Genomic DNA, 26,744 nt, shown 5'->3' on the forward strand with positions numbered 1-26,744 from the left:
AACCTTTTTCGACTTATCGCCCCCTTATCAAGCTCGATACAAATTTTCGCCCCCCACCCCCATATTTACGCATCCGGAAAAGAGGACATATAAACGGGAAATTTATTCACCCTGATCGCTGGTGAATTGACAAAAAACGTCATTTTTCCGAGTAGGTGCTCGAAAAACCGGTTCCTGCGTCTACTTTACGTTGAGTTAACCCCTTTTTTAGTTGACCAACCTTCGCGTGATATGCAGAATAAGCCGTAGTCACGTGCATTTTGGGCCGTATTAACTAAACATATCTAACTGGACAATGTAATATTTTCGCCACCCTATCGACCCCTTGGTATTTTCGCACCCTTGTTTCGTAAAATCGCCCACTGGGGGGCGATATCATGAAAGTTGGCAACCACTGGTTTGGTGCATAATGAAATTTAGAACAATTAAAATGCACTATTGGTAAACAATTCAATGCGTGTTGCATGGGCGGCTGACATACAAAACTAAGATTATTTGAAGAAGTAATAATAAAAGGAATGGTAGAAATCGTTTACAATGAAGTAAAAAATGAGGGACCACCCTTGTTCGTACGTGTAAAAGACTACTAGCCTAAATATTCTTCAGCGGAAAATATCAAGTTACAAATAAGTTTGCCAAAAAGGCTGCTTCTTAAAAAGGCGGATCAAGGTCAACCGTTTCTCACGGTTCTGGGAAACTAGATTTGTACTGTATTCCAAACGGATACCATTTTGTTATGAGATATCTTTGGCAAGATTACTGCCTTATACAATCAATTCGTAGCCTGCACATTGAACGACCCAACTGGACAGCCCGTAGAAATATCATAACGGTGGTTCTCAACCCGTTTTTTGACCGGACTGGTAAAATTTATAAACTAACTGTGCAGATGAACTTTCAAAAATCAAAATCAACCCAGAATGTACCTATGATATTACAACTACAACTGGATGTATTCAATTGAGTCATGGATCTACTTCTTCATAACCTTAATGTGTTCTGTAATAGAATCTCTTTACACCTTTGCTAGATTTGGGACGGGATATTAAAATCATGGGGCTCTTAAACTCACTGTTGACATTTGGGATACATTGAGTCATTCAAATGCAATATACAATGGAGAGTCAAAGAATGAAAATTAACACCTCTACCAAAAACTAGAAAAAATACAAAAATAGCAGCATTAAAACGACTAACGAGCACCAATACAATGGAATTTTTAATGATTATGCTTAACATCTAACAGGCATAATATGTACCGAGTTGATAGCAACGTACATTTTGACATCTATCCATATTGCAACAATCCAATTGCTACAGGAGCGTACCATTTTCAATCACAAGTGGTCAAATCAGTAACTGACACTGATCACAAAGAAGTAGCAGCCAAAAGCAGTGTCTAAAATGTTATTTGTCAATAGCCGTTATTGCCTGGTGAGAGACAAATTTACTGATGGAAACCCAAACAATGCAAGTTGATACAAAATTACTTTCTTCTAGAGTAATTTAAAAAGTGTGTAAGTTATAGTTGAAATTGTAAACTAAGAAAACCACTTGTTTAGCACCAGTGGTACACCTTATCAGCAAATCTAAAAAAGTAATATACATAGCATGGAAAACATGTGAAATACCAAGAAGCAGCTCACATATTCGTGAATTTACCAAGCCGGCAATAGTAAGATATTACCGAAGCAATACTGCATCTACAGATACAGACACTAGATAATATTTGTCAGAAAATGGGGGAAACATTACTTTGATTGATAACCACCGATATTGCTTTCACCGTTCCTTCAAAAAGACTTCTACTACTGGCAGAGAATTACAAAAGGCACAAGACTGCAGACACAGCTAACAACTGACATTCGCCAAACAGCAAGAGCCATTTCTGCGATCGATGCTTGGCACATTCACTAGAACTAGGGGTGGGCAAGCTTATTCAACTACTGGTACTAATACAAGTACTATCAGCAATAATTATACTTTCAATATTCTCTTCCCACTGTGGAAGTCTTCAAACCCTTGACCGGTCGAACTACAGCATTCAAAACATGTAACACAAAACCACGCACATTAGTGGAAATGACATTTCTGTGAGGTCGGGATCAACCAACAGCCATTGTCAAAAAGTTCAATGAAAGAGGTATAGTAGAATAAAATCCAACTCATATTTATTGTAGTACAGAACTGCGACTCTCTTTGCGAACGCCGCATAAACGGTTCATATTTGAACTTTCCCAATCATCTATACTCATATTACATCAAAATGGTGGTACTCGATTTGACTCAAAAGCTGCCCACTCAGGTACTTGATTTTGCCCACCCCTAACTAGGACAGGACGGATACAGCAGCAAAGATAAAGACAAGTCAACAGAGGATATGGTTTCAAATAGGGCAGTCTGTCAGTACTTTGACTCGCGTCACCATCTTCTCAATATGCGGTCGCAGTTCGTTAATTTCGCAAGCCAGGCTGCGCAAGTCCCGCGTCAACTGCGAAATTTCGTCTTGCACCGGGCCGAAAATCGACACGTTACAAGCGCCTTGTTCTTTAATCCAATTTTCCAGCACTTCCTTTTGTCTCTTCAACGACTTTAACGACTCTTTCTTGTGATGATACTTCTGCATTTCGGTTTTAATCAGCAGTATCTCTTCCTTAGTTGACATGGTCTTCGCTACACTGCTAGATTGAGACAGAAACGATTGTGTGCTGCCGTCTGTCGACTCTCCGAGACTATTAGAACTACACGACGTCAAGCTTGACATTTCGGACGCTTTTTCCCCATTCGGGTTCACTTCACTAAAGCGCACCAGTTTATGATCATGTCCATGAATTGTAGTCTTTTTGTCGATCTTGTTTTCAACATTTGCAGAATTATTCTTCCCGGAAGCAATAAACGCAGAAGGTGGCAGCAACACAAGGTCCTTCTCATGATCGTCATGGGTTTCAAACTGGGTTTCCCGAACTGGTCCAACTGTAACGCTGTCTACATTGTTTCCCCGGGAGAATATGTTAGAAGTCTTGTTCGATGAAATTGCTTTTAGTCCGTGCGTCTTTGTGGTCGCAAAATTGGAAATATTTGCTTTGGCGAAGTCTAAGGAAGGCTGCTGAAAATCGTCACTTTCAGCTGATTGCAACGTTCCCGTGCTCGGAATAATCTCCACGTTTTGGTCCAAGCCAGCCATCTGCAAGGACTCGAGCAGAAAGTCGGGGCCACGCGGCTGAGGGCGCTTTTTGTCCTGCTTGACCGGACTGAGCCCTTGATTCGGTCGCCCAACACAGACATCTCCGAAAAAATCAGAACAAGGCAACTGCCGTGAGCTGCATGCGTTTTCTGTCAAAACCTCCGGCGTGTGAGAGTAAGTCGGATTTTGCACGAGAAAAGTCATATTTGTATGGTTTTTATTCTCACGTTTTGCTACGTTATCAAAACCAGAACGTACTTTTTTTCTTTCCCATACGATAGATTTCCACTTCATAGCATATTTCCAAACGAGATAATACTCGGCATAAGACGAGTTTGCCATTTGCACGGCGGCCACTTGTGTTTTCGTTTTCACATTGTCAGAATGTGTTTCCAGAAGTTTACAGCAACCTTTTCGTAACAGATACACGCGTCTGCGATGCAATGCATCCTCATAACGCAGAACTTTTCTCCTGCGCTCCTTGACATACTCCACCCATCCGTTGAACGCCTTTTGTTGGACGGAGAGCGCCCAATGCCACAATGCTCGTCCCTCAATTTCATGTTCCTCGTATTTCGCCTGTAGTTGTTCAGACCAAACACTGAGCGCGGAGCGTAAAACGTGGGTTTCACGAAAATGATCGGCATGTTCTGACAGCAGACGTTTCTTAATGACCAAATACCTGTACATCTTCCACATTTGCAATGCCGTCGCGCATATCTTTTTGCGGAAATGGCTCTCTGCCATTTCCTTTTTACGAGACGACACCCGCATATCAACAGCGGCATCCTTCCAAGCGAGAAAAGTCCTCCGCAATTTCTGATTGTGCAGGAGATTTTTAACGCCGGTCAATCGGTCCAGTTTACGCTGACGTCTATCGCGGTGCAACGCGCTCCAAAACCGCCACACAACGAATATCTTGCTTTCGACAGTTTGCTTATACAGCTCATCAGCGTCCTGTGCCTTGCGCTTCAATGAAATCGCGTCCGCGGCTTTACGCCTCCATCTTTGGAATAACAACGACACTTTGGTTTTTTCTTTATCTTCTAATATCAATGCAGCCTGCTCATTTTTCTTCACGCAGGCTTCGTACCGCTGTTTCCATTTTACAATGTAACACACGAGCACTCTGTTTTGATATCTAAGCCAAGCTTTACTGTTATCTTCATTTGTCTTCCTGCAATTCACCACAAAGTCTCGCCATATCGACCAAGCTTTAGCGAGAGACTGTCGGTAACGATGAGTAGCAGCTCGGATGACGTGAAGCCGTTTCTGCCTACCCTGCAGTACCAACTTTTTCCAATTTCGCAAAGACTGTTTCAGTATCATTTCCCTGTAAAATAGGGTGGCGTATGATAACCTTCTCTCATCCGCCAGTCTGTCGCGAGTCTTCACTTTCCAATTGTGAAATGCTCGCCGAACTGTGACCTCACGGTCGTGCACAAAAGCGATTCTGCTCATCGTTCTGCACTCTCGCTGTTTGTCAAAGATTTCCCACCAAGAGTAGAAATATTTCATTTGCAGAGTGTTTGTACGAAAACCATCAGCTTCTCCTTGAACACGTTTCTTGTATTTGGTGCGAGCAATGAAATGCTTCCATAGTTTGAAAAATATCGGCAATGCTTTTGAACCGTAATGACGATCAGCGATACACTTCTTATTACGAGTTTCATGTCTCAGATCAACAAACAGCAGCCAATTTTCGAGCATTTGCTTCGCGATATTTGTATTGTAATGCTGATAAGCTATATTTGACAGTTCAGACATATTCGCGTCTTCAACCTCTTCAAACCGACTTTGCCAACACTTGAACGAAATCATCAATGTGTTCCGCAGGATAAAGCGATCGGCAGTCTGCTGCATCGTCTCTATATCATGACGTTTCTGTACAAATACCTGCCAGATTTTGATCGATTTCTGTAACACCGTCTGTCGTAAGTGTTTTGATGCACGGCACTGGTTTCTTTCTGCCTGTACTCGCAAATCTCTGTATCGAATCCACTCCAGTAACGCACGTCTCGCGAGACATCTTTTGGAAAGAATTTGAATACTTTCTTCTTTTTCAAAAATTTGAAAAGCATGATGTAGTCTTTGTTTCCAAACTGACAAACACCGTGACGCCAGCGCTCGATTTCTTACGCAGTTAGCAAATTGGTATTCTTTCTTTTTCTTTTTGCGAGACGTATTATACTTCATCCATGCAACAAAACTCTTCCTGATAATGACGCCACTGCGATGCGTGTCGGCACTCAAGAATAAATCCTTCTCGCGAATCTTACTCTCATATTGCGACATCCAGATTTTCCACGCATTTCTCAGTTTCAAAGTCATCCAATGTAACGCAGCTTTATCGCTGTTCATCTTTTGCTCTTTCACGGTAGCGAGACGTGAACACCATCTTTTCCAAACACTTTTCGTGACATTGTTTGCGTATAACTCCTCTGCTTTATCACGCAAGATATTTTCCTTACGGCTGACTTGAACATATTGTTTCCAACGATCGAAACTTGCTTGGGTGCTTTTTAACATCCAGTGAGATTCTGCAATGCCAAGTTTGAATCGTTTTTCCTTGCTCAAGATGGTGAATTGCCTCCACTGAAGCCATACAAGGCTGTATAGCGAATATCGGTGGTGATACTCTGCGCGAACCGATAATTTCCATTCCACTCTAGCCTCCCACCAAAAATTTTTCCATTCTGTGAAGGTAACTCGAAGGTGGCGATTTCGCTTGTGTTGATCGGCAGTTGATAAAACCACACGACCAAATGTTTTTCTTTTCCAAAGATTCAAAAACTTTCTGGCACGTGTACGAATACGAATTTCTTTCAATCTGCCTCCTCTGTTCCAAGTGTAACCTACAGGTCGTTTTATAACTTTCTTTTTAGTTCGGCGACCCGCCGTAGACACTGGTAACTTTGAAGGTGTTTTTGCTTTTGTGTTTAGTCCATTGCAGTTGCCTATTTCCTTCACTGGAGTTCCCATTGCTTGCAAGTTATCGCCGGAACCATTTCCTTTTTTCTTGGACAAACGTAATCGCTGAGCTATGATTAACATGTCAGATTGTAGGTGTGCAAGTGGCGCTCCATTATGATCGGAATTCACTTTGGCCATAATGGGCTTGTTAGTCTTTGGTGCGGTGCATTCGTGTTACGCTAAAGCTGTGCGGTTCAAATCAAACTATGTACATGTGATTTGCAATATTTACAACTGTAAACAGTCATGAAATGTTGGCATGTTAAAAACAATAATACCGTTGTGGTCGAATCACAATAGTATTTTGATTCAATAAAAGTATAGCCTAAGTACCTATTATAGTTCAAACAGTATAAAATCGGATTTATCCGAACAAAATTAAACCTTTGAACTCTAGAGTGGAATTAGTGGCAACCTCCCGCGCAACTTTCTGTTCAGTAACTTTATTATTCTATTCAAAAAACCGTTCTGTTCTTGACGAAAACAACGACTGTTTCTAAGTCTGGTCTGAATTTTAACTTAGCTTTTACGGTACTTGATAGAAACATTGCTAATAATCGTAATAATGCTAAACTGCTCTTTGATGAATTGCCACATGATTTCTTCGTTTAGAGAAGAATCTTCATCGAAACATATATCAACTTCTTACCCTGTCTTTGTCTGCATTCTCTGCAATGCTATAACATACGCCGAATACACGAGATACGGGGATGCGCGAATGCCGGAATGCCCATCGCAAGGTTATTACAGTACGGAAATCTATAGAGCTCATTTATACGGTTACGGCCCCCTATTGTAACTCAGACGTCAATAATTTACACACTCGACCTACATACCGAAGAAGAAATCACTATATATGCCGAAAGAATTGTGATAAGAAAACCATACAGCCGCAACGTTGGATAAACCAAAGTTTCTTCGAACATTACCGTTCATTTGCAGCTTGTCAATCAACGGTCAGGTGACCCATGTGAATGACCAAACCATAGACTTTTCTTTTTATCATTGGTTTATTAGCAATTTTATCAGTTCAATACACCACAAAAAATGCGATACAATGAAAGAAAGGAAGATGTCGAAGCGACTAGGTTGTCTATTGAATCTGACACCCACCTTGGCCTAGGCGATGTAAAGAGGAGGCATGCACACTGAATGAAAGTAAAGAATATAGTATAGAAAAAAGAAACGATTGATTGCTTTGATTGCTTTCCTCTAAATAGGGACAGTCTACTGTCGTCAGAAAGCAGAGTTGTCATTTATGATTCCATGCAAAAGATACTTTACATTAAGTACACTTTGCATACAGTGACTGTTGCAACTTCCGACCTCTGAATCCGGACTCGACCATGCGGCTTTTAGATGTCCATATGGCTTAGGGATTCGAGGGATGTGTATTATTCATAATTCATTAAGTGTACAAGTTTTCGAAATATTTTGATTGTTCTCTGTGCGTTATTCGTCATAGAGAAGGAAATACAGACCATCGTCTGGAGGATAAATACTTTCAAAATCGCCACAGCTCGGTGACTTGTGCGTCCAAGCGCGACTGCAACGTATTCATCAGGAGAGGCCACCGATATTGTATACATCACGATCCTAGCATTACTTTTGGAGCTTCGATATATACTTGCCGGACGTCAGAATGGTAAGATTGTGATAGCGAATCTCTTTGACTAATTCTATTGAAATATTAATACCATTGCAGAGTGAAATGGATTTGTCTTTCATGAGCCGGTACGTCTCTCCTGTGAATCCGGCCGTGTATCCTCACTTGACTTTGGTGTTACTTGGAATTGGACTGTTTTTCACAATTTGGTTCTTCGTTTATGAAGTAAGTCAGATGTGATTTTCCGTAAAATGTGTCATATTAATCGATCATGTTTTTCAGGTTACATCAACCAAATATACTAGAGATTTTTACAAGGAAATAATCATGTCATTTGTTGCGTCGCTATTCAACGGATTCGGCATACTCTTCCTGTTGCTTTGGGTCGGCATATACGTATAGACCTCTCATATAATACGACTGACGCATTACTGCATTCGAAGCTCTTGCATAACTGCTATTTTGTCTGCAATATCACCGAAGTAAATGAATTTTTTTATGAATGTGTATCAGTTTCATTTCAGAAATATTTCAGCGTGACTGTGTTACAGTCTGCACAGGAAGCAGTTGATGGATGCCAAAGTGATAAATTGTGCGAATCTGTAAATCTTCCGGAGATAAATATTATTTCCAAATCTGAATTAGTAAACATTTAGTTGACCTGGAAGGCTCTGAGGATTTAAATTCAACGGAAACAAGTGTGTTCATGCCTTATACAACAGTGATTTGGATTAGGTTACCATACGTCCTCCCTAAGAATCCTCGGATTATCCTTGATCGATGGATAATCCGCGATTTATCAACGAAAAACTCACATAAGTCCGCTTCTACTGGTCGGAATTGACTCAAATTTGTTTTGCAACGTCTTTGAAGACAGCTCAACAATTTCATGGGGTTGGCAGAAAAATTTGGAAATTTTTTTTTTCAATTTTCCATAATAAATTAAAAATTTTAATTGGATCTGCGGAGTCCTATACTTGTTAGAATCGAACCAAATTTGGTGTGCAGCGTTTTTTTAGGGTAACCTGACAATTTAATCAGTGAATGGCTGGAATCCGGGGAAAAAAGTTATTTTTGAACAGCCCTAATGGACGTACGAGCGGGAAATTTGTGGTTCGATCGAAAGTGACGACCTTGTTTTTGTCAAAACCACCACATTTTAGTAAAAACTATGTAAATCAGGAGTCGAACAAAAGTGATGACTTCTTTTTAGTCATCACACAAACTTTTGCTGCAAAAATGAGCGAAATCGGCGGTCTTCACTCTGATCAACAAACTTTTCTTATTTGGTAAAAGTGTCCTCCTTTCCTAATTCCAAAATCTGGTAACCCTACCATACATTAATGGCCAGGGTAAAATGAAAATCGCCATAAATAATGAGAGTCGAGTATTTTTTTAGTCAACACCACAAGATTTCCAGTAATTATCTCAAAATCAGCTGTTGTTTTCAACTTTGGTAACGTACGTTAAGGATTTTGAAAAGGTGTCCTTTCCGGATTCCAAAATATAGTAACACTAGATTTGGGTGATAAACGACTAGTTGTTTTTCTTCCGAATCATAATATCATATAGCAAAAAAAGTGATTTTTCATGTATGCGGAACACATACAGGGTGGCGTGGAATAGTGCTAGATGAAGATGAAACATGGGAAAATATGTAGCCGTGAAGTGCAAAGGTGTTCACAAAAACATTTGGCAACAGTCACGGATCTCAGAGCCGGTCATGAAGGTTATTTGGCGAAGTTTTTACATTGTCCGACACATCTGCTCAAGAGCGTGTAAATAAAATAAACCCCATGCTACAATTGCCAGGTGATTCGTTGTGAGTGAAGCTGGCGAGTGACACAGCCAAGTGTGCCTTCTCCACAGACAAAATAAATTATGCTCTAACCACACATTGTACAGCGAAATCAGTTCAAATGAAGGGCGTCCAGTCCATGTACCACAATAATTCAATGTACGGGCAATTCAAGCTATGTCCCTACCGACAACTGCTTTGAATACATCCCAGCCAATGATATAAACGAAAAATCTTTATTCATCAACAGGCATAAGCACAATAGCAATACAAAAATATTCACATAGCAACAGAATTGGTGAAGATTGCTGAAACCCCAGTAAAAGTATTGGCGTGACATTTTTGAAATCCACCCATCGCTGAAAATGTTCCTCGTGTGGAGTCGGAACGGCACACAAATATACACCTCCCAGTTAACGGAACGAGACAGAATTCGAGAAAATACGGTGATTAATAAGACTAATTTGGGCTGGGCAAAATCGAGTAACTGGGTGATTTGATTCCGACTCGAGTATGAAGTATCGAGCATAAGCACCACATTACGATAAAATAGTAAATCATGATTTTAACAGTTCAAATATCGATCTTTTTGCAGTGAAAAGGACAACGATACCAGTTACACCCCATTATTATAAATCCAGAATTCAGGACCATGACGATTTTGCCAAGCTTTCAGTGACCTTTGCAAGATATGTCGTTCCATGAATATTTGTGACCTCGTGCAACATATTTTCAACCAACTGGCACTGTTGTTTTTTTCCGAAAAAACGATATATTACTTGTTAATTTTGCATCCTGTAAGGTCGTGTTTGACAGTTTTGAAAAGTGAAGAAAATTTTTCGGAAAAAGCCGCAGGTGCCAGTCGGTTAAGTATTGAGATCCTGGTAACAAAGGCTCTTATGGTGCGAATGAAGTTTTGAAACTATATTTTTCGTTACTGGAAAAAAACTATCACTAGACGGCTCAATTCGGTAAAATTTATACTCAGAGTTGTCGTGCCCAGCCTTAGTAATAATGCCAACTTCAATTCGAAAACATAGCATCCAGTAAAAAAAGTACATTGTCACACATAATCTGAACAAGTAAAAAAGAAAAGCACGGTATTACGACCAACTCCAATAGAGACATGACTACGACGTCTCAACAAGTGGCGATCTAAATACGCTACGACAAGTACAAGTGTAAAGTAGAAACCACAAAACGGCAGCGTGTGTAAAAAAATAAACTAACATCGCCCGTGTCATAATGGACTGCAACTCAATCGTCCGACACGGCACAAATACCCGTCCGCACATGATTCTTATCCGTCAACAGCAAAAACTCGCACTAGAAATACCATACTGCATCTTATTCAACCTCGGCCGTATCTTCACATGAGCACGCTCTCGAATCTCGCCCCCTTTCTAATTGAGATATCGCTGAAGCTCTGAGACTGGTGCAACAGGCACGCCTCTTGCTTGGCCAGCACCAGGAGGGAATAGAATTTGGAGGCGGCTTGCTTTTTCGTGACTCCCTCCGTCATTTGGAAGTAGGAAAGCTCCTGCACGTGCTTGAACGATCTCTGCATATGAAAATTACATTGGGTTACGCCAGACAACTCCATTACCAGTTCGCTACCGTGAATATACACATATATAGCGTGCTCTGGATGCCGAGCTACAACTAACCGAAGATTTGAGGCTCCCTCAGTGGGAGAAAAAGTTTAGAGATATATTTCTCATTACCAATACCCTACCCTTGCGCTAAAGGCAATAGTAGGCTACCACTTCATTAACAATATATATATACTAAGACACTCACATTAAACGTGTGAATCAGTTGCTGTGTTCTCTTATTCCACCGTAAGTCGTCCACGTCTTCGGCATAAGACTCGCTCTCTTCGATTTCTGAAAAGCGTATTTAATACATAAGCAGTCACTACTTCACAGAAATGTCATTGCCGCGAATGGCAAAGAGCCAAATAGCGGAAGTAACCAGCATTGCTACTCAAGTAGAAGTAGAAGTACCACCATACGTACAAGCCAAGTACAAGTAGCAATTTTCAAGACAAATCAAAACTACATCGAATGGGAGTAGAATATGAAAGACCTGAAAATCAAAACTACTCTAGTAGTTTCATAAAGTTGATTTTGTCGAGGGTCGCTAGAAAAATATCTACCTTGTTCAGGTTCTTGAACATCCTCCAGCGGTGGTATCCCCGATACGTCGCTGAGACCGAGGTTTTCCAGGGCTGATTCTTGATCCGGGGCTTTCGGCGGGCTCGGGGGCGGCATCATCCCGCCAGGACTCGAGCCGGGACTGGGAGGGCCGACGCTGTACGGCTCGTAATCGTCGTTGTCCGAATTGTAAGCGGCCTAAATCAACAAACTGTCTCGTTACCCGGCATGTCGGCAATGATTGGGAGTTGTCGTCAGTTGCAGTCAGTAGCGAAGTACTACTGGTTTTTCCGAGAACTCAAGTAGCTTTTGCTCATCTTTCTCTAATTACTCTAGGGGTTATATTTATAGACAGTTTCCACTTCTACCCGAGATTTTAAAAGTAGAAAGTAAAGTAAGTAAAGTAAAAGTAGAAAGTAGAATACGGAAAGTATTACATGACAATTGGGCGAAAGAGCCCTTGAATCACGATGATAACCGGTCATATTTTCGAATATTGCACCTATTTGTAGTGGCATTTTGTGTTGGTCAAAGTGGTCACTTCTAATCAACTGCAAAAGTATGAGACACATCGATCGAAATATACTTCTTTTTGAACTAAATACGCGCGCAATTTTCAGATCTTCATTTCCTTCTTCTATGCTAAGTAGTTTTGACATGTCTTGAAAATCAGTAAAACATCTACTGAACTAGAAGCAATGTCGACTATTACGTTATTATATTGTCGCATACGTCGACAGTTACAGCTCTTAAAACTGGTTCTACAGAACTAAACAACAACTGTAATTTTCATCTATAACGCATTTCACGCTTGGAGAAAAGATCGTCATTCCTTCATCCCCTGAAACTTTAATTCAAACAGGCAATGGCCATGAATTCCTCCATATGAAAATTCTAGTGCAAAAAATTATCGAGACAACATATTTCGCATCTTTGGGAGAGGTCGTTCATTCTGTTATATCTGTGGCTAAAGTCAACCTTTTTCAAAATCCTTCAACCTAGAGCTTGTGTATGTATAATCTAAAACTGCATTTGAGTCTAAGGCATCTCTTCGCCTCAATTATTCGAATTGTTATGTCACTGACGGCATATTAGATGATACAACCGTTTTTGATTGCTTATTTCAATGCTAAGTTAATATAGCTTGAGCATCAAATGAAATTTCACACATTGTTCTCAGATATTGGTCATTGAACTCGTCAATTGCTTCTAATTGTTAGAACCCGTTGGTGATAAAATTGTTACTATACAAAGTTCTTTCGTAATCTTGACCCGTTACTGACGATTACACCTGATGAGCATCAGTCAAAACTATTTGCGTGTAACACAATATGAACACGTTATTTGATAGCACTAGAATAACCGCGTAGAAAACATACCGGCTGATGAAGGTCGACGTCGGAAATTTGCGGAACAAGGGTCGCGTCCAGTTGTTTGTTTTGAACCAAGCTCGATTCGTCCATGGCGGGGGGCGGAAAATTGTGCTCGGCCACGCTCAAATCACGAGCGGTATGCACGGACGACTCGTCGATCTCGCTAGGCGTCGGAGTCTGAAAACAAATCGGAAACAGATCACAAACGCAGATGATACGCCGTCTCGCATTCGACGCTACCTCGTCCAGTAAGCCGAACCGCTGATTCAGTTGCGTGGCGGACAGATCCTTGAGACTCTCCGGTATCTCGCAATGCAGGTTAGCGACAAACGCCTGGGAATAAACAAAGCCTGTCATGTCTAGATCCTAACTAGTATCGAATTTTTGAGGTGATACCCATAACTATCCCCGTCACCAATAACCCCGGCTTCTTCAGTAAATGTTCAAAACATATAGCTTAGGGAGCATTTTTAAAACTTCAGAGCATCTATTTGAGCCACTTCACAGCCATCGCTATGCTTGGACATGAAATAAACTCTTCTGTTGCAATTACTCCAAACCCCTCCAGAGCACCTACGCAAAGCACACATTTCAAAGTATCTATCAACTCATCTACCCCCACCTTGTTGAGCATGGGAGCGTAAATGCCGGTCGGTCCCGAGAACAGCTTATCCACACCGCCAATTTCCTTCCACTGCATCAGACGTTTCGTGGGCGGCGCCATGTCAAGCGAGGTGACGATATCCTCAAAGTTCTTCAACTGCTCGCGCATCGTCTGTCCGTCCAGTTCGATGACCGGGTCCACGATGAGCTTTCTCTTTCGGCGGATGCGAGTGTCTTTCACACCTGCGTCATGTCGTCAACAATAATAGTGACTTCAAGTATCCAAACCTTTCATGTGACCTAGAAGCAGGGTTGTAATGACTCGAGTCACAATTTTTTGTCGACTCGACTCCACTCGATTTTTGTATTGACTCAACTTGCACTCGAGTCATTGCGCACGACTCAACCAAGTCTTAACCAAGTCAAAACAATAAAAGTGAAATTGGCTTGCCACTCAGATCCTCGCAACTTGGTTACAGCCCTGTCTAGAAGTAAACAACATCACGGTTGCAGTTTGAGTTACAGAAATTATTTAAAATCTGCTAACAGTATTATATGTAATTGCAGTTTGACACAATACCGCAGGCCGATCACTACTCTACAGAATGTTGTTGCCGTGAATCACTAATCTCAATTCGAACGAGCTGGCCGGCAGAGTGGGAGTTTACATGGATTGCTACTCCTTCACGATTTCCCGGAGAGTAGAGACTAACAGAGAGCTTGACATTCCATTCCATTAGCAGGCACACGGCAAAAATGTGATCGACACCTTGATATAGTGGCTTAATATCAAATAACAAATGTAGGGTGATACAGGGCGGTGGAATAAGCGATGAGTTATGACATTGACACCAAGCTCGTCTTTATCATTGCAACAATTCAGCAATTACTACATGTTTTTATCGGATGATGAACAGCTCGCAAAAAATAATACGTGATCCCAAATACTGCAAGGAACAAAAGGAGCATGGATATCACCGAATTCAGCCATATCAAGGTAGCCTACGTTTTACTGAAACTCATTGAAAAATGCATGATCAGAGATCAGCTTTTATCAAGAGAGAAACGCACCGGTGATATCCAACGGTTCCAGTGCAAATGCCTCTTCCTCGTTCGCAATTAACGTCGTTTCATTCCGACCCACGGTAGTGTCGGCTTCTAACGGTTCCTGTTGCGGTTCCGGCACAACCCCGGTTTGGACAGGTTCCTCCAACTGATTTTGATCTTGCAAAACCGATTGGTCTATGGTAGTAGGGGGCACGGGCTGGTCGAGGTTCAGCTGCCCCGTGTCTACCGTCTCTAACTGCGCCTACAAATACAATAAAATAAAATCACTGACAGCCACATGATGAGTCATGCAAGTAAAGCAATATGAAAGCCTACTTCAGCACTAGGAAAAACGCAGCAATACTGCGGTCAACTCACTTGCTCCATCGGAACTGGTTCAACAGCTTGCTGCTGATTGGTCGGAGACATTGCCTGTTGCTCGGCGGCAGCTTCTGTTGTGTCCATGGCTGCAAAATCAAAAAGTGCAATAAAAGAAAGAGCTATTTTACACGGCAGCGACTCAACAACGGCCTAAAAACTTAAAAGCCAAAGCAATCATCACGGTTGCTTGAGTAACAAAATTCCAAATATTCACCGATATCAGAAAGTTCTTATTCGAAAATGACGGCCGATGACCATGAATTTTTCACAACTGGCATTACATTAGAAGACAAATTGTGAGGTGATATGCCGGGTATTTTGAGATCACAACTTAATGAATCCAAGAAGAGCTAACATCAGTGCCAATCAGTTTGGTAGAGTGTGATCTACCTTCCGGCTTTCGACAATACTGCCATAATTTTCAGTCGAGCTTTATAACCATACATGTTCCTAATACAAAAACAGCATACTCATGTCGTCAACTTTGTTCGCGGCTTCACCAAGGAAACTTTCACCTTCGCCAAACAATCCAGGACCTTGCATGAAGTTGTCATCTGTGAAATAAAGACGCTATAGACCACCGGCAACCAGACAACAAAGCAAACATTACCGAGAGCCCCTCCACCGCCGATACCCCCATCCAAGCCCCCGGCATCCATAGTGAACAGGCCATCCTTTGAGGTGCCGGGTAGTTCTGGAAACAATAACAAATGTATTTAGGATTACACAATATGCTTCATTAAAAACGTATTCGTGATTAAACAAAAAAGACAGGTGCCTCTTGAGTGCGACTTCAGGGGCAAATGTGAGCATTGGAGCAACATTATTAAAACTGGGAACGACGTCATGGCACACTCCGAAATAAATGAATGAGATTAGAGTGGATGGCCAGCTATATATCTTACCCCCAGGGTCAGTTTAAGTTAGTCAAGATTGCAGGACTCTAATTACACGATGCATTAGAAATTGAACTCAAAAAGGTTATCCCTATTTAGAGAATAATCCAATCCTTGCTATGTACTATGAGCACTGGCAGTGCAGCCTTATCTGTTTGACGGTGATTCAGAATGATCAACTGAGGCACAGAATGGCCGGCAAGCTGCTGCTTATGAGTAATGAGCAGACATGTCATTTTCCATGGCCATGGCCCAGAAGTATGGCTGAGATGATGCCAGGTAACAATTTGATAACGGTACATTGAAAGTGACCCGACTATGAAAATTACACAAAATTATTCAACACGTGTGCGGTAAAAAATTTCAGTACAAAGTTGGCACATAACGCGCAGTAGGGTTGTTCAAAATTGACAGACTGTCACAAATTTGTTGTTTTCAATCAGATTTCTGTGCCTTACACCTTAAAAACATAGTGAAGGTGTTACTCATCCCCTGCATCTATTTGCATTTTGGGCCGCAAAAAGCTGGCGGTGAAATCCTCAAACCTACCTTATACTGATCATCATTCTGCAGGATTCAACATGTAGAACAATTTAAGTTCATAAATGTAAATGTAGAATCTACTATCACAGTCACATTACAAACGTGCAGTCCCAACATTAGCATTTAACTTTACAAACCATCGTTTCAATTCAACCCACAAAAAAATTCTAGTCCTGTACACTGAGGAAGCTACGACATTACATACTTCTGTTGTCTTCCTTGAAGAACATGTTCTCCAAATCCCCAGCCGAAAACTGGTCCACCTCTTTTCCGAAGCCCATCAGGCCACCGCCGAACCCTTCGTCCATTTGGAAAGTAGTCGGGACTTCGTCTCTCATTGTGATCTCTTCGAGTCTCGACTGGTTTGTTGTTAAATTCTGCGTCATGTTGATCTCACTGCGATACCATTTAAAACATGATTATCCGCTGCCTATTCACATCAGTTTCTTGCTGGAGTACATTACTAAAAGGAGTCTTTTATGTCTTTGAAATTATACTTGAGTAGAATGCTGACTGCTTTGGCCAACTCTTCTGGCCAGTAACATAGCACTAATTAGAGAAGTGGTTCTGCCCAACTTCTCAATTCTGTGAGCAAAATTACTAATTCCGACATTTTAGAGTTGCTCGAGTAGAAAATGGAATTTGGACACATTTGCATCAATTTTTGGACTGTTTTTCACAACTGCCATTCCCGCTGGTACTTTTGACCAGCATTGCTATTTTTTGAATACCATACATCAGTAATTACTTGGACCGTCTATGAAATAGAAAACAAGCATATATTTATTACTGCACTATGGAATAGAACAGTGGTTCTCAATCTCTTCGACCTCGCGGACAGGTGAATACTCTATACAAATGTTGCGGACCGGTGAACCAATAAAAAATCAGAATTATCCTTGAATTTGAATACGACAAATGTAACATAAGAAACTTCATTCAATACTGCCTCTTTAGCATTAGATATTCATTTGTGGTTCTACTGAGTTTCTACAAAGCAAAGTCTATGTAGATTTCATATGTGATTTGTTTGTGCCAAGTCAATAGGCCTACTTAATAACAGTTTCGTTCAATACTTGCACCTATTATGACACCATAAAGACAAACACGTACCACAATTCCGTATCAATTCAAGATTTGATGTTCAATTTCTCTAATTAATGGACAAGTATCCACCTTTTAGCATTTTCAAGTTGAGATACAAAATTCTAATAAATTTGGCAGACCAGCGGTTGAGACCACTGGAATAGAATTCAAGCCCTTTGCAGCTATGTACCAACAGGGGACAAAACTTTGCATATTTAAATCAAAATCCTGCTAAGCTCGATAATAAGCAAATAATTCAGACCAGCACGGTGCATAGAATCCAAAAGATACCTGATATCGGGAAGCGGAGCATCAAAATCCTGAAATTCTTCAACCAGGTAAATTTGATTACGTGGAGCTTCGCGGCTGTCTTCAGGTAAATCCACAACACCCGGTCTACAGTTATCGAAACGAAAGATAAAACAGTTTTCACAATGTGAACAAAAAGCATAAGTACCTGAAGGCCATCTTTATTTTGACAAAGGCTTCATTGCAGTCGGCTAAGAGATATTTGGCTTTCCTGTTGTAAATTCGTACAACCCCCAATAACAGATGGCCTGATGTTCGAAGAGCCATTTTGACCTGCAAGTCACAACATTCTTCACATACACAATTACGGCAACAATGGGCCAAATGCAATGGATTTCTTTCAAATAAGGCAGGATTTTACAAAAGTAATGACTCAAAACTTGCACGAATTTGATCGGAGGAATGCATATAACAGGGGTAACATCTGGACTGAAAATAAACAAGGCATCGAGAAACAGTCAAAGGATTGAAATTGACGCAAAAATTTGTTTGCAACCAGCGATATCTCTGTAATATAACAGACTAACAAACTAGCTCAACTGTGGTTGAAAGTATTGATGTGCTGAAGATATATATATCGATCACAGCATCAATTCACCTGCGGGCTGATGATGGTTTCCACAGAAGCTTCCAGATTGGTCTCAAAAACGTGAGCCTTGGTCAGCTTTTTGTCCCAGTGAGCAGCCAGCCATATCCTAGCAAGCGGCCCGCGTTTGCTCAGCACAAAATGAGCGTAAAACATGATCGCTCTGGAAAGTTTTCTATTGGGATAAAAAGATGGCTACTACTACGGAGTACGTGGCATGAGTAAGGTTTGAAAAATCCCCTTTTAAATACAGAGAGAAATACATCATTGTTGATACAAAAAATTCAAATCCCAGACAGATTTCGTAGAGGCTTAAAACACCAAAATAGTACGGTACAGCCGTACACATGCAATTACACTCAAGGAATAACTTCATCGCGGCTCAATATGCAAAGCACACCAGTCAGCTACGATTTATTTTCTTCAAAATCGACAGTTTGGAAAATTCAATACATTGCTACAGCTATGACAATCAAGGACTTTTGAAATATGATCATGCAATTTCCAAAATTACCATGCCATAGTCCCCAAGACTTTCGAGTTTCGGACTTTGGATTTTGTCCAGAGTACTAAAATTTCACCTACGCCGTCTACGGTCTCTGCGATTGTCTTTTGTGGGTGGTTTAACAAACGCCCAATCAACGGCTATATTCTGCCCAAGCAGGTCTGTGCCATTGAGCGCGTCAAGGGCCGATTGTGCTTCTTTTAACGTCTCATATTCAACAAGAGCATATCCTTTCAAATATCCCGTCCTTCTGTCGAGGTTAAGATGGAGGTTTTTCAAATCACCGTATTCGCCAAACTTGTCATACAAGTCATCTTCGGAAGCTTCCTCGTGGACTCCGGTTACAAACAAAATCCAACCTTCCACGGATCTCTGAGGACCGGGTCCACCATCTTCCGTGTCCATGGCTTCATACTTTATGTCGGATCTGCTTTGAGAATCACCGATGCCGCGGCCCTTCCTTCTTTTTGCGCGATCCTTCAGTCTTTCGATTCCGACGTCACCATCTTCGTCTGCCGCAAACTCTTCCCCTCCTTCGTGAATGTCAAGGACATCGGCCATTATTAGGATTTTATAGGATTTCTAACAAATGCATAACATATTTAATTCAATAAGATTATAGAAGATGACAAAATTCCCGGTGGAATCGAATCTCTGGTAAGTTTTCCACTATTATTTGTGGGTGATGGGAATTAGAAAGCCTACATTTTGCAGTGTGTCAGGACGCCAGTGCAGTGCATTTTTCAATGCAACATGTCAACCTAGTCTCAATATACACACAAAACTAAACGGTCAACGGAAGTCTATAGTGACAGTAGCACTATAAACAAATTGATAGCATCTGTGATGACTGATGAGGTAAACCACCGAAAGGAGGCGAAGTTTGGAAATATATCTTTCCAAACTTTGCAAGGCGATATGATTTCATTCATATCACTGATAGGTCCCAGTAAGGCACCGTAATAGTGACAGTACCACGATGCCCAGTAAGAGATTGCCGTCACACGTCACTCCACCGTAAGACGTCAATGTCGTCAGTCATAGAAGACCATGTCATACCAGCCATATCTAAGCTGATAACTCGTATCAGAATACTGAAATCTCGGGTCAAGTGTAGAATACGGGTTAGCTACCTGACTAACCTAAAAACACGCAATATCACACAACGTACACGAGTTAACTATATCATATACAGGTATAATTCATCCCGCATTACCACACAATCCGTGCGCGCCACTAAAAACAAGGCTGGCGGCTCCGAAGCCGGGACGCTGTTTAAAATCACGCCCTCATGCGGAAGAGCGTATACATAATCAGCACCATTCCCGCGTGCATTCAAAATACCTCGATAAGACAATGTGGAAATAGTATCGATGACGTACGATCACATTCGACAAAAGCAGTGTAGTAGTTCCCAAACTTCTTATCTTATTTGGGTTATATTTTTTCATCTGATCATGTCACACACAATATACAATGCCATAAGACACAATGTGATGTCATGAACAGATAGGAGGATATCGAACGACACACATCGCAGACTAGATGACCTTCACGGTCTTATCGATCATTCCTATCTAATACCGAATACTGTGCACGCATATTTTCTGTACCACCATCACTGCCGTTTGTTATGTATTTTGGTTCGATGAAAATAAAGACTCTCTCTCTCTCTCTCTCACATCGCAGCCCGTCAAAGCTTCAAACCAAATGTTGCGGACGGTCAATCTTCAAAACTCAAAATTCCCACTCATTTTAATTACGACAAATGTATCCAATTCGAAAGTAATATCGTAAACTTCATTTAATGCTGCCTTCTTCAGTGGCGTCCTTCATGTCCCCCGTCGTCTCCCAATCCATACCAATTTACATGTTGAGTGTGTTCTGTGTTGGTGAGATGATTGAAACATACTGACTGATACTAGATATTTATTCGTGGTTCTATTGAAGTTTCTGCAGAACTAAGTTCGCGAAGTATTTCATCATTATAGTCATCATCATCATCATCATCATCATTATCATCATCATCACCAAACCCACAGGAGAAAATGGATTTTGTGGCCAGGTTTCAATTCCTTCATTGGGACAGGGTAGGATGAAAATTCAGGAATTTATATTTCAAACGACTGTTAACTAATTTGCTGAGACTGATAACTCCAAATCCCGTATGTTTTGCACAGGGATATCTAGAACTTCTAGATATCCCTGGTTTTGCATTTCGAAGTCGCCCTGATTGACCTTGCTATCTCCGACATCTCATTTTCCAAAAAAAAAACATCTCTAAACAGCAATATGTTTGGATCGGCAGTCTATTGGCAATTTGACAACAAAATGAGTTTACACAGTCGGATATTTCATCTCAGGCGACCATTTTGATGTAATAAAGTCCTAATAAAGCTTTTAAAGCAATTATGTTGTGCATCAGGGCTGACGAAGTGCTGTTACGGCCCTCCCTCTTACCCATTGTCTTTATTGCAGTCCTTACAATATGAGGTGGAGGGTGCTAGAGCACGTTAATTTTTGAAAGGGGGCGGTGGAGGGGAAAAGGTTAAGAACGACTGCGATAGAGCAACGCCGTGCTGACTAACATGGGCGATGCTCATGGTTACCACTAAAGCAGTAGGCCAAAATTTTATTGAAGTAGTAGGCTACAAATACAACAAGAAATATCACGATCATAAACAAACGTCATTTTATTGAAACGATATTGCGGCTAGCCAGACATGTTATAGCTGAAAGACTATCTCATCCTAAGATTGATCTTGTGGCGATGTCCTATGCCATTTTCTAAGCGTTTCTGTCTTGGCAATGTCTGGGCCACAGCATGTCAAAACAATATGCTTGATATCAGCTGACTCTTCATCGATGGAATGCTGTTGCCATCGCCGAAGCCGTTTCAGCTATTGTTGAATAGTGTTGTTTGTTGGGCACAGGCGAATAGCGTATCTTGGAACAACAATAATAATCTGGATCTGAAATCAATTGTAGCATTACAAAATGCTATATTTCGCGCATTTCCAAAATCGCAAATCAGATCGCCGGCCGCGATTGCGGTGACCCCTCGTATAGTACAAAACGAGTCAAGCTTGGTGTACAGACGTTAACCATTCTCGTGGTTACGGCAATGGGAATGCACTGTGATTCGATATGAACTGATTTTTGCTGTATTCATTTCCCATTCGCAATTTCATTCAATTTCCAAGTTTTTGCGAATTCAGTAATTCTAATCTAATTTGGAAAAACCTGAGTATCTCTAATTCTAATTCTAATCTAATTTGGAAAAAACTATGTAGCTCTAATTCTAATGTATGTATAAACAAGAATTATTTGAAATTAATGTTACGCATGACTGATTTGACTATTCGTTGCTAAACTCCAGATCCCATTTGATTTGGAGAAAGATCAAGAGCATTTTAGAAAGTCTTGAAAGGCTATCTGGACCTTCCTTGCCCAGCGGCATATGCATCTTGCTCTAATGGTGTTCTTGCACAGATCGTGTGTATGTATATCAAGAGTCGTTGTATATGACGCAAAATAAAAGACAAAAATATACCACGTCCTATTCCTAACTCTTCTCAATACTCAAATGCAGTTTTCTTCAACTGTTTCCTCGCGGTACACCCTTTTAACGTTTACTCGAAACTCGTACACCCCTGACCACATAACACACTGATTCCATAGTAAGACCGATCCAGGGTCTGTCAAGTCTTTTTGGTATACACGGCTGCATTTCGATTACATGTCTAGAAAACGGCCGCACTCCAGCGGAGAGTCGTCATGGCCCATATGGACGACATATACTCATATAGGGAACTCCGCACGGCCGAGAGCATTTGTGGTATTATGTGACATCTCTGAATTCTTGAGACATAGCTTGCGTATAAAATATGCTCTGACTTATAGAAGGAAAACATCCCGGTGGGCTAACTGCTTGTGCTTGTGCACCAAATCGCGAGTATAGAAGTGAAGAAAAGTTATTGGGATTCAGTCACTATAGTCGCGAGGAGCGCCGAAACTTTCTCCACCTCTGAATTTCGTCGGTAGTTTCGCATATTACACTACGGTTGGCTATTTATCCATTCACAGCCCACGTGATCAGATTCACCGGTAGGCATGATGGAAGAGATGTCTTCGAAAATTTTGGAACAAAATTAATGATGATTCATCTTCCGCTTACTAATATTCACTTTGTTGCATATTGTTATTTCTTGACCTCCCATCAAGATACCTGTATAGTCAAAATATATCAAAAATCGCGCAAACGTACCAGGTAAACCTTCATTTGTGAAACTCACACGATTCCAACTGAGAATTTTTTCATACGGCGCATTATTCTCCTCTGTGGTTCACATTGTACGATGGATGAATATCCAGGTCACCCTGAATAGCGCTAAGCGTAAAGAATATTTTTGATTTGAGTTAAGATCTCTCAAAGATTTTGGAACGAATTTGTTAACTCACATTGCATATTGACGGCCACATACACACGCTAATTAATTAATTATTTTACGGCTGTATGTGGCTACACGTCCGTAGGTTGGCCACTCTAGGCCTGATCGAAAGAAGGCAGCAATAAATAGCAAATGCTAAATACCATTCATGGCTCCACTATCTAACACAGTGGCTCATCCCTTAAACCTCCTGGCTATACGCTCCGGCAGCTGTGTGCACTGCGCTATATTTACGAGGATCTCGCTGGAGTACCGATTCAAAATGTTTGAGCTATCGCTGCGGTTTCCTCGCAAGCTGAACATATTTTAACTCTACGGTGTCCTGCTCGAAAACGAACCAATAGGTCCATAGGCCTACCCACTGTTGAATGATGAGCAGAAACATTTGCTCATGATATCTCAAATGGAATGGAATTTAGCACCGGAGTACATTAGAAATGCATTTAACATAACATGGTATGATATTGCACATGCACATTGCACACCCTGTCAGCCTGTTTTGAAGCATAAACTTGTGTAGGCCTATTTATTGTGATAGCTAGTCATCAGTCCATTGTAATGCGGATCTGGTACACCACAGTATACAGTATACAGTATACAGTATACACTCAGTGTTATACAGTATACAGTATACAACCGACAAGATAGCGTAATGGTGAAGCGTCCGGCTTCTTGATCGGTAGGTCGTGGGTTCGATCCCGGCCGGGTCAGACCAAAGACCTGATTAGTAACACTGGTATCCATGACTCCCCTGCTTGGCGCTCATGCATTACTGGGATAGCATGGAGGGGTGGTGCATGACTTAGAAAGCCGTAAAGGCTATATCTGCACTTCCTTGTCCAGCGGCATATGCACATCATGCACTCATGGTATGCATATGCACAGATCGTGTGTATGTGTATCATGAGTCGGTGTATATGCCGCAAAAAACATCAAGGACAAAAATAAACTACGTCCTTCCTTCCTTCCCATCCCAGTGGTACACCCTCGAAAGCCTCGAAACCCTCCTACTCAAAACGGGTTGCGGGTCACTTTTCAAATTTCGTAGAGGCCGCGGGCCGCAAGAATGCGATATGGAGACAAAATAGCAGGGTTGTAATGACTTGAGTCATGACTCGACTCGAGTCACGATTATTTTGTGACTCGACTTGACTCGAGTCATTTTCTTGAAATGGGAAAATGACTCGACTCGACTCGACCCAAGTCAATGACTCGGCTTATTTTATATGACTTGAAGATGAATAAATTAGCGAATCGTAACGGCTAGTTCAACACATCTGACGAATTCTGCCGACATCGCTATTTGTCACCACTGCTTTCGTTGCACTCGTCTGATATCAGATATACCGCCGCAAAAACAACATAGTGTCCTATAAGGTGACGACACAACCAAATCTCACGCCTCAGAAATTGATTCACGTCACAATTTCCATTTAGCTACAGGCAATTTGAAGGTCATTTTTGACCGGCTTACCGAGCATTAAATTTGGTAAAACGAGTATCAGTCGAAAGCTGACTCTGCACTGATTATTCCGCTCGTGGCCCTGGAACCGCCACAATCAGCCTCGGATTTTTCGTCGTTATGGATATCGGCATTGGGACGCAACAATGCTGTTTGGCTGTTTTGCTCTTGAGCTACTCTCTCGTTTCGCCAGACAGCATTGTTGCATCCCAATGCCAATCAGTGTCGTACCAACCCTGCTCTCACTCTACAACCATGTAATTAGGCACGCTCTCACTGTCAATTACTTGCGCGCATTACTGGAAGCATTGAAAAATTTTCTTTTAAAGCGTTTTGCAGGAGTGTTTGTAAATGTGAACATGATCACAACTGATGGATTGGCCTATCGGTAATCCCAAACCGTTTGGTGAAACCATCTTCTTCACATCATGCGTGTTCGATCCGAAATTTGCTTTCCATTGGCTTATGGATCTAAATTGCTCAGAACAATCCCGAATTGCACTGCGGCAGAAAATAATCGAGTTGATGATGACTGAGGCTGACACTCATTCATACAATATGACCAGTCAAGGTACAAAATAATCTGACGAAGAGGTACTAGACCAGTGGTTCCCAACCTTTTTGTCTTCATTCTCCACTTCAGATTTATTCCGAGCCTTCATTCCCCACCAGGACCGTAAACGCGCGAAGCGCGAAAAATTTATATAATTCATGTTTGAATCGGTCAATATGATCGGGAATTGCATATATTTTGCTATCAATTTTTTATCCACTCTCTGCTCACGTAATCAGATTTACAGGTAGAACTGAGTGAGGTGTGTTGGAAAAGGTAAGACCCCTAAATATGAATTTAACGTCTTCGGGCAGACCCGTGGATATATTGACTATATTACATGATGCTATTTCGTGACCTCCAATATCTGCTATGTCAAAAGATATGGAAATCGCCAAAACTAAAAGGCACGCGTGATTTCAAATTGGTATTGCTTTACTGGCGAATAAATTTTTCCCTGCTGGATGGCATTTGTCCTGGGGGTTCAGATCGCCAGGCCAGAAACATTCGGCGCCAGCCATTTAGCCGCCTATGGATGATTAAACGTATATGTATAATGTATATTGTATAATATATATATCGAGGTTTTCGGTCACCACAAGGGCATTCCTTCTCGGCCAAGGTCTTCCCGCTGGTAATCGTTCTAGCACACTTCTCGTAGTCCCATGTTACATGGCCTATTCTATAACTTAATATGTCTTGGTGCGTCGTGGCGCAGTAATGGCCGACACCGAAGTCTCCATTTCTATAAATTCTACGTATTTTCGTGGGGGAAGGGTACCCAATAATCAAAATATTAGGCAATATTAAATCGCGCGCCCAGCGCAACAAAAATTTTGAATAAGTGACCTAAATTTCCAAAAAAATACTCTATAGTTTATGTTAATTCATGAAATCGTTTTGGACCCCTTCGAGCTCGCCCCTGCAGTTACGGTCCTGTTCCCCACTGCCACTACCCAACATTTTTGTCATCACAGAGCAGCTATTTGCTGGTTTGACTACAGAAGACACACAACCACACCAGTACGCAAGACAATCGCCTATAACTGCAACGTAAAACGTATTGTGAGCCGATGTCAGTAAAGGGTAGGTCACACGGTACCGAAATTCACTAGCGACTTCGTTTCTTTCTTTGCTCCACTCCTTCGCTAGCGAGCGCTTGCGGGGTCGCTAGCAAGGTCGCTAGTCAAGACGCTACCGACGCGTTTCACTCGCGAGCTCGCTAGTGAATC

At 41.4% G+C, this 26,744-nt stretch overlaps 4 protein-coding genes across 6 annotated transcripts in view; 1 reads left to right on the top strand and 3 right to left on the bottom strand.

The window, feature by feature from the left end:
* The window catches only part of LOC145440285 (V-type proton ATPase subunit H-like), a 73,587-nt gene that overhangs the window by 19,355 nt on the left and 27,488 nt on the right, over positions 1-26,744 (bottom strand). The window contains exon 2 of one of the 3 annotated variants that reach the window (XM_080317850.1): positions 2,262-6,391. The exons of the other annotated variants lie outside the window; for them this stretch is intronic. Coding sequence (XP_080173976.1) covers positions 2,387-6,295 — 3,909 coding nt within the window. The 5' untranslated portion in view covers positions 6,296-6,391 and the 3' untranslated portion in view covers positions 2,262-2,386. Of the gene's footprint in view, positions 1-2,261; positions 6,392-26,744 lie in introns of those variants that run through there. 3 annotated transcript variants of the gene reach the window in all.
* Positions 7,834-8,266, top strand: LOC145441049 (dolichyl-diphosphooligosaccharide--protein glycosyltransferase subunit TMEM258-like). Its single transcript, XM_080318831.1, has 2 exons — positions 7,834-7,988; positions 8,046-8,266. Exons 1-2 carry the CDS (start codon positions 7,869-7,871, stop codon positions 8,163-8,165), a joined length of 240 nt encoding a protein of 79 aa, XP_080174957.1. The 5' UTR covers positions 7,834-7,868; the 3' UTR covers positions 8,166-8,266.
* Positions 10,604-19,123, bottom strand: LOC145440297 (double-strand-break repair protein rad21 homolog). Its single transcript, XM_080317862.1, has 14 exons — positions 18,554-19,123; positions 18,104-18,228; positions 17,938-18,042; positions 16,766-16,956; positions 15,732-15,815; positions 15,592-15,675; positions 15,119-15,207; positions 14,765-15,002; positions 13,713-13,936; positions 13,331-13,423; positions 13,097-13,267; positions 11,720-11,915; positions 11,362-11,447; positions 10,604-11,122 (listed from the first exon to the last, which is right to left on the bottom strand). The coding sequence occupies exons 1-14, from the start codon at positions 18,695-18,697 to the stop codon at positions 10,931-10,933; spliced, it is 2,022 nt and encodes a 673-aa protein (XP_080173988.1). The 5' UTR covers positions 18,698-19,123; the 3' UTR covers positions 10,604-10,930.
* LOC145440129 (RNA-binding protein 8A-like) lies at positions 19,119-19,607 on the bottom strand. The gene has a single exon (XM_080317716.1). The coding sequence runs from the start codon at positions 19,605-19,607 to the stop codon at positions 19,119-19,121; it is 489 nt and encodes a 162-aa protein (XP_080173842.1).

This window comes from Botryllus schlosseri, chromosome 6 (assembly GCF_051294905.1).
Source record: "Botryllus schlosseri isolate E-star chromosome 6, Bs_hap1, whole genome shotgun sequence".
Classification (NCBI taxonomy): Eukaryota; Metazoa; Chordata; class Ascidiacea; order Stolidobranchia; family Styelidae; genus Botryllus; species Botryllus schlosseri.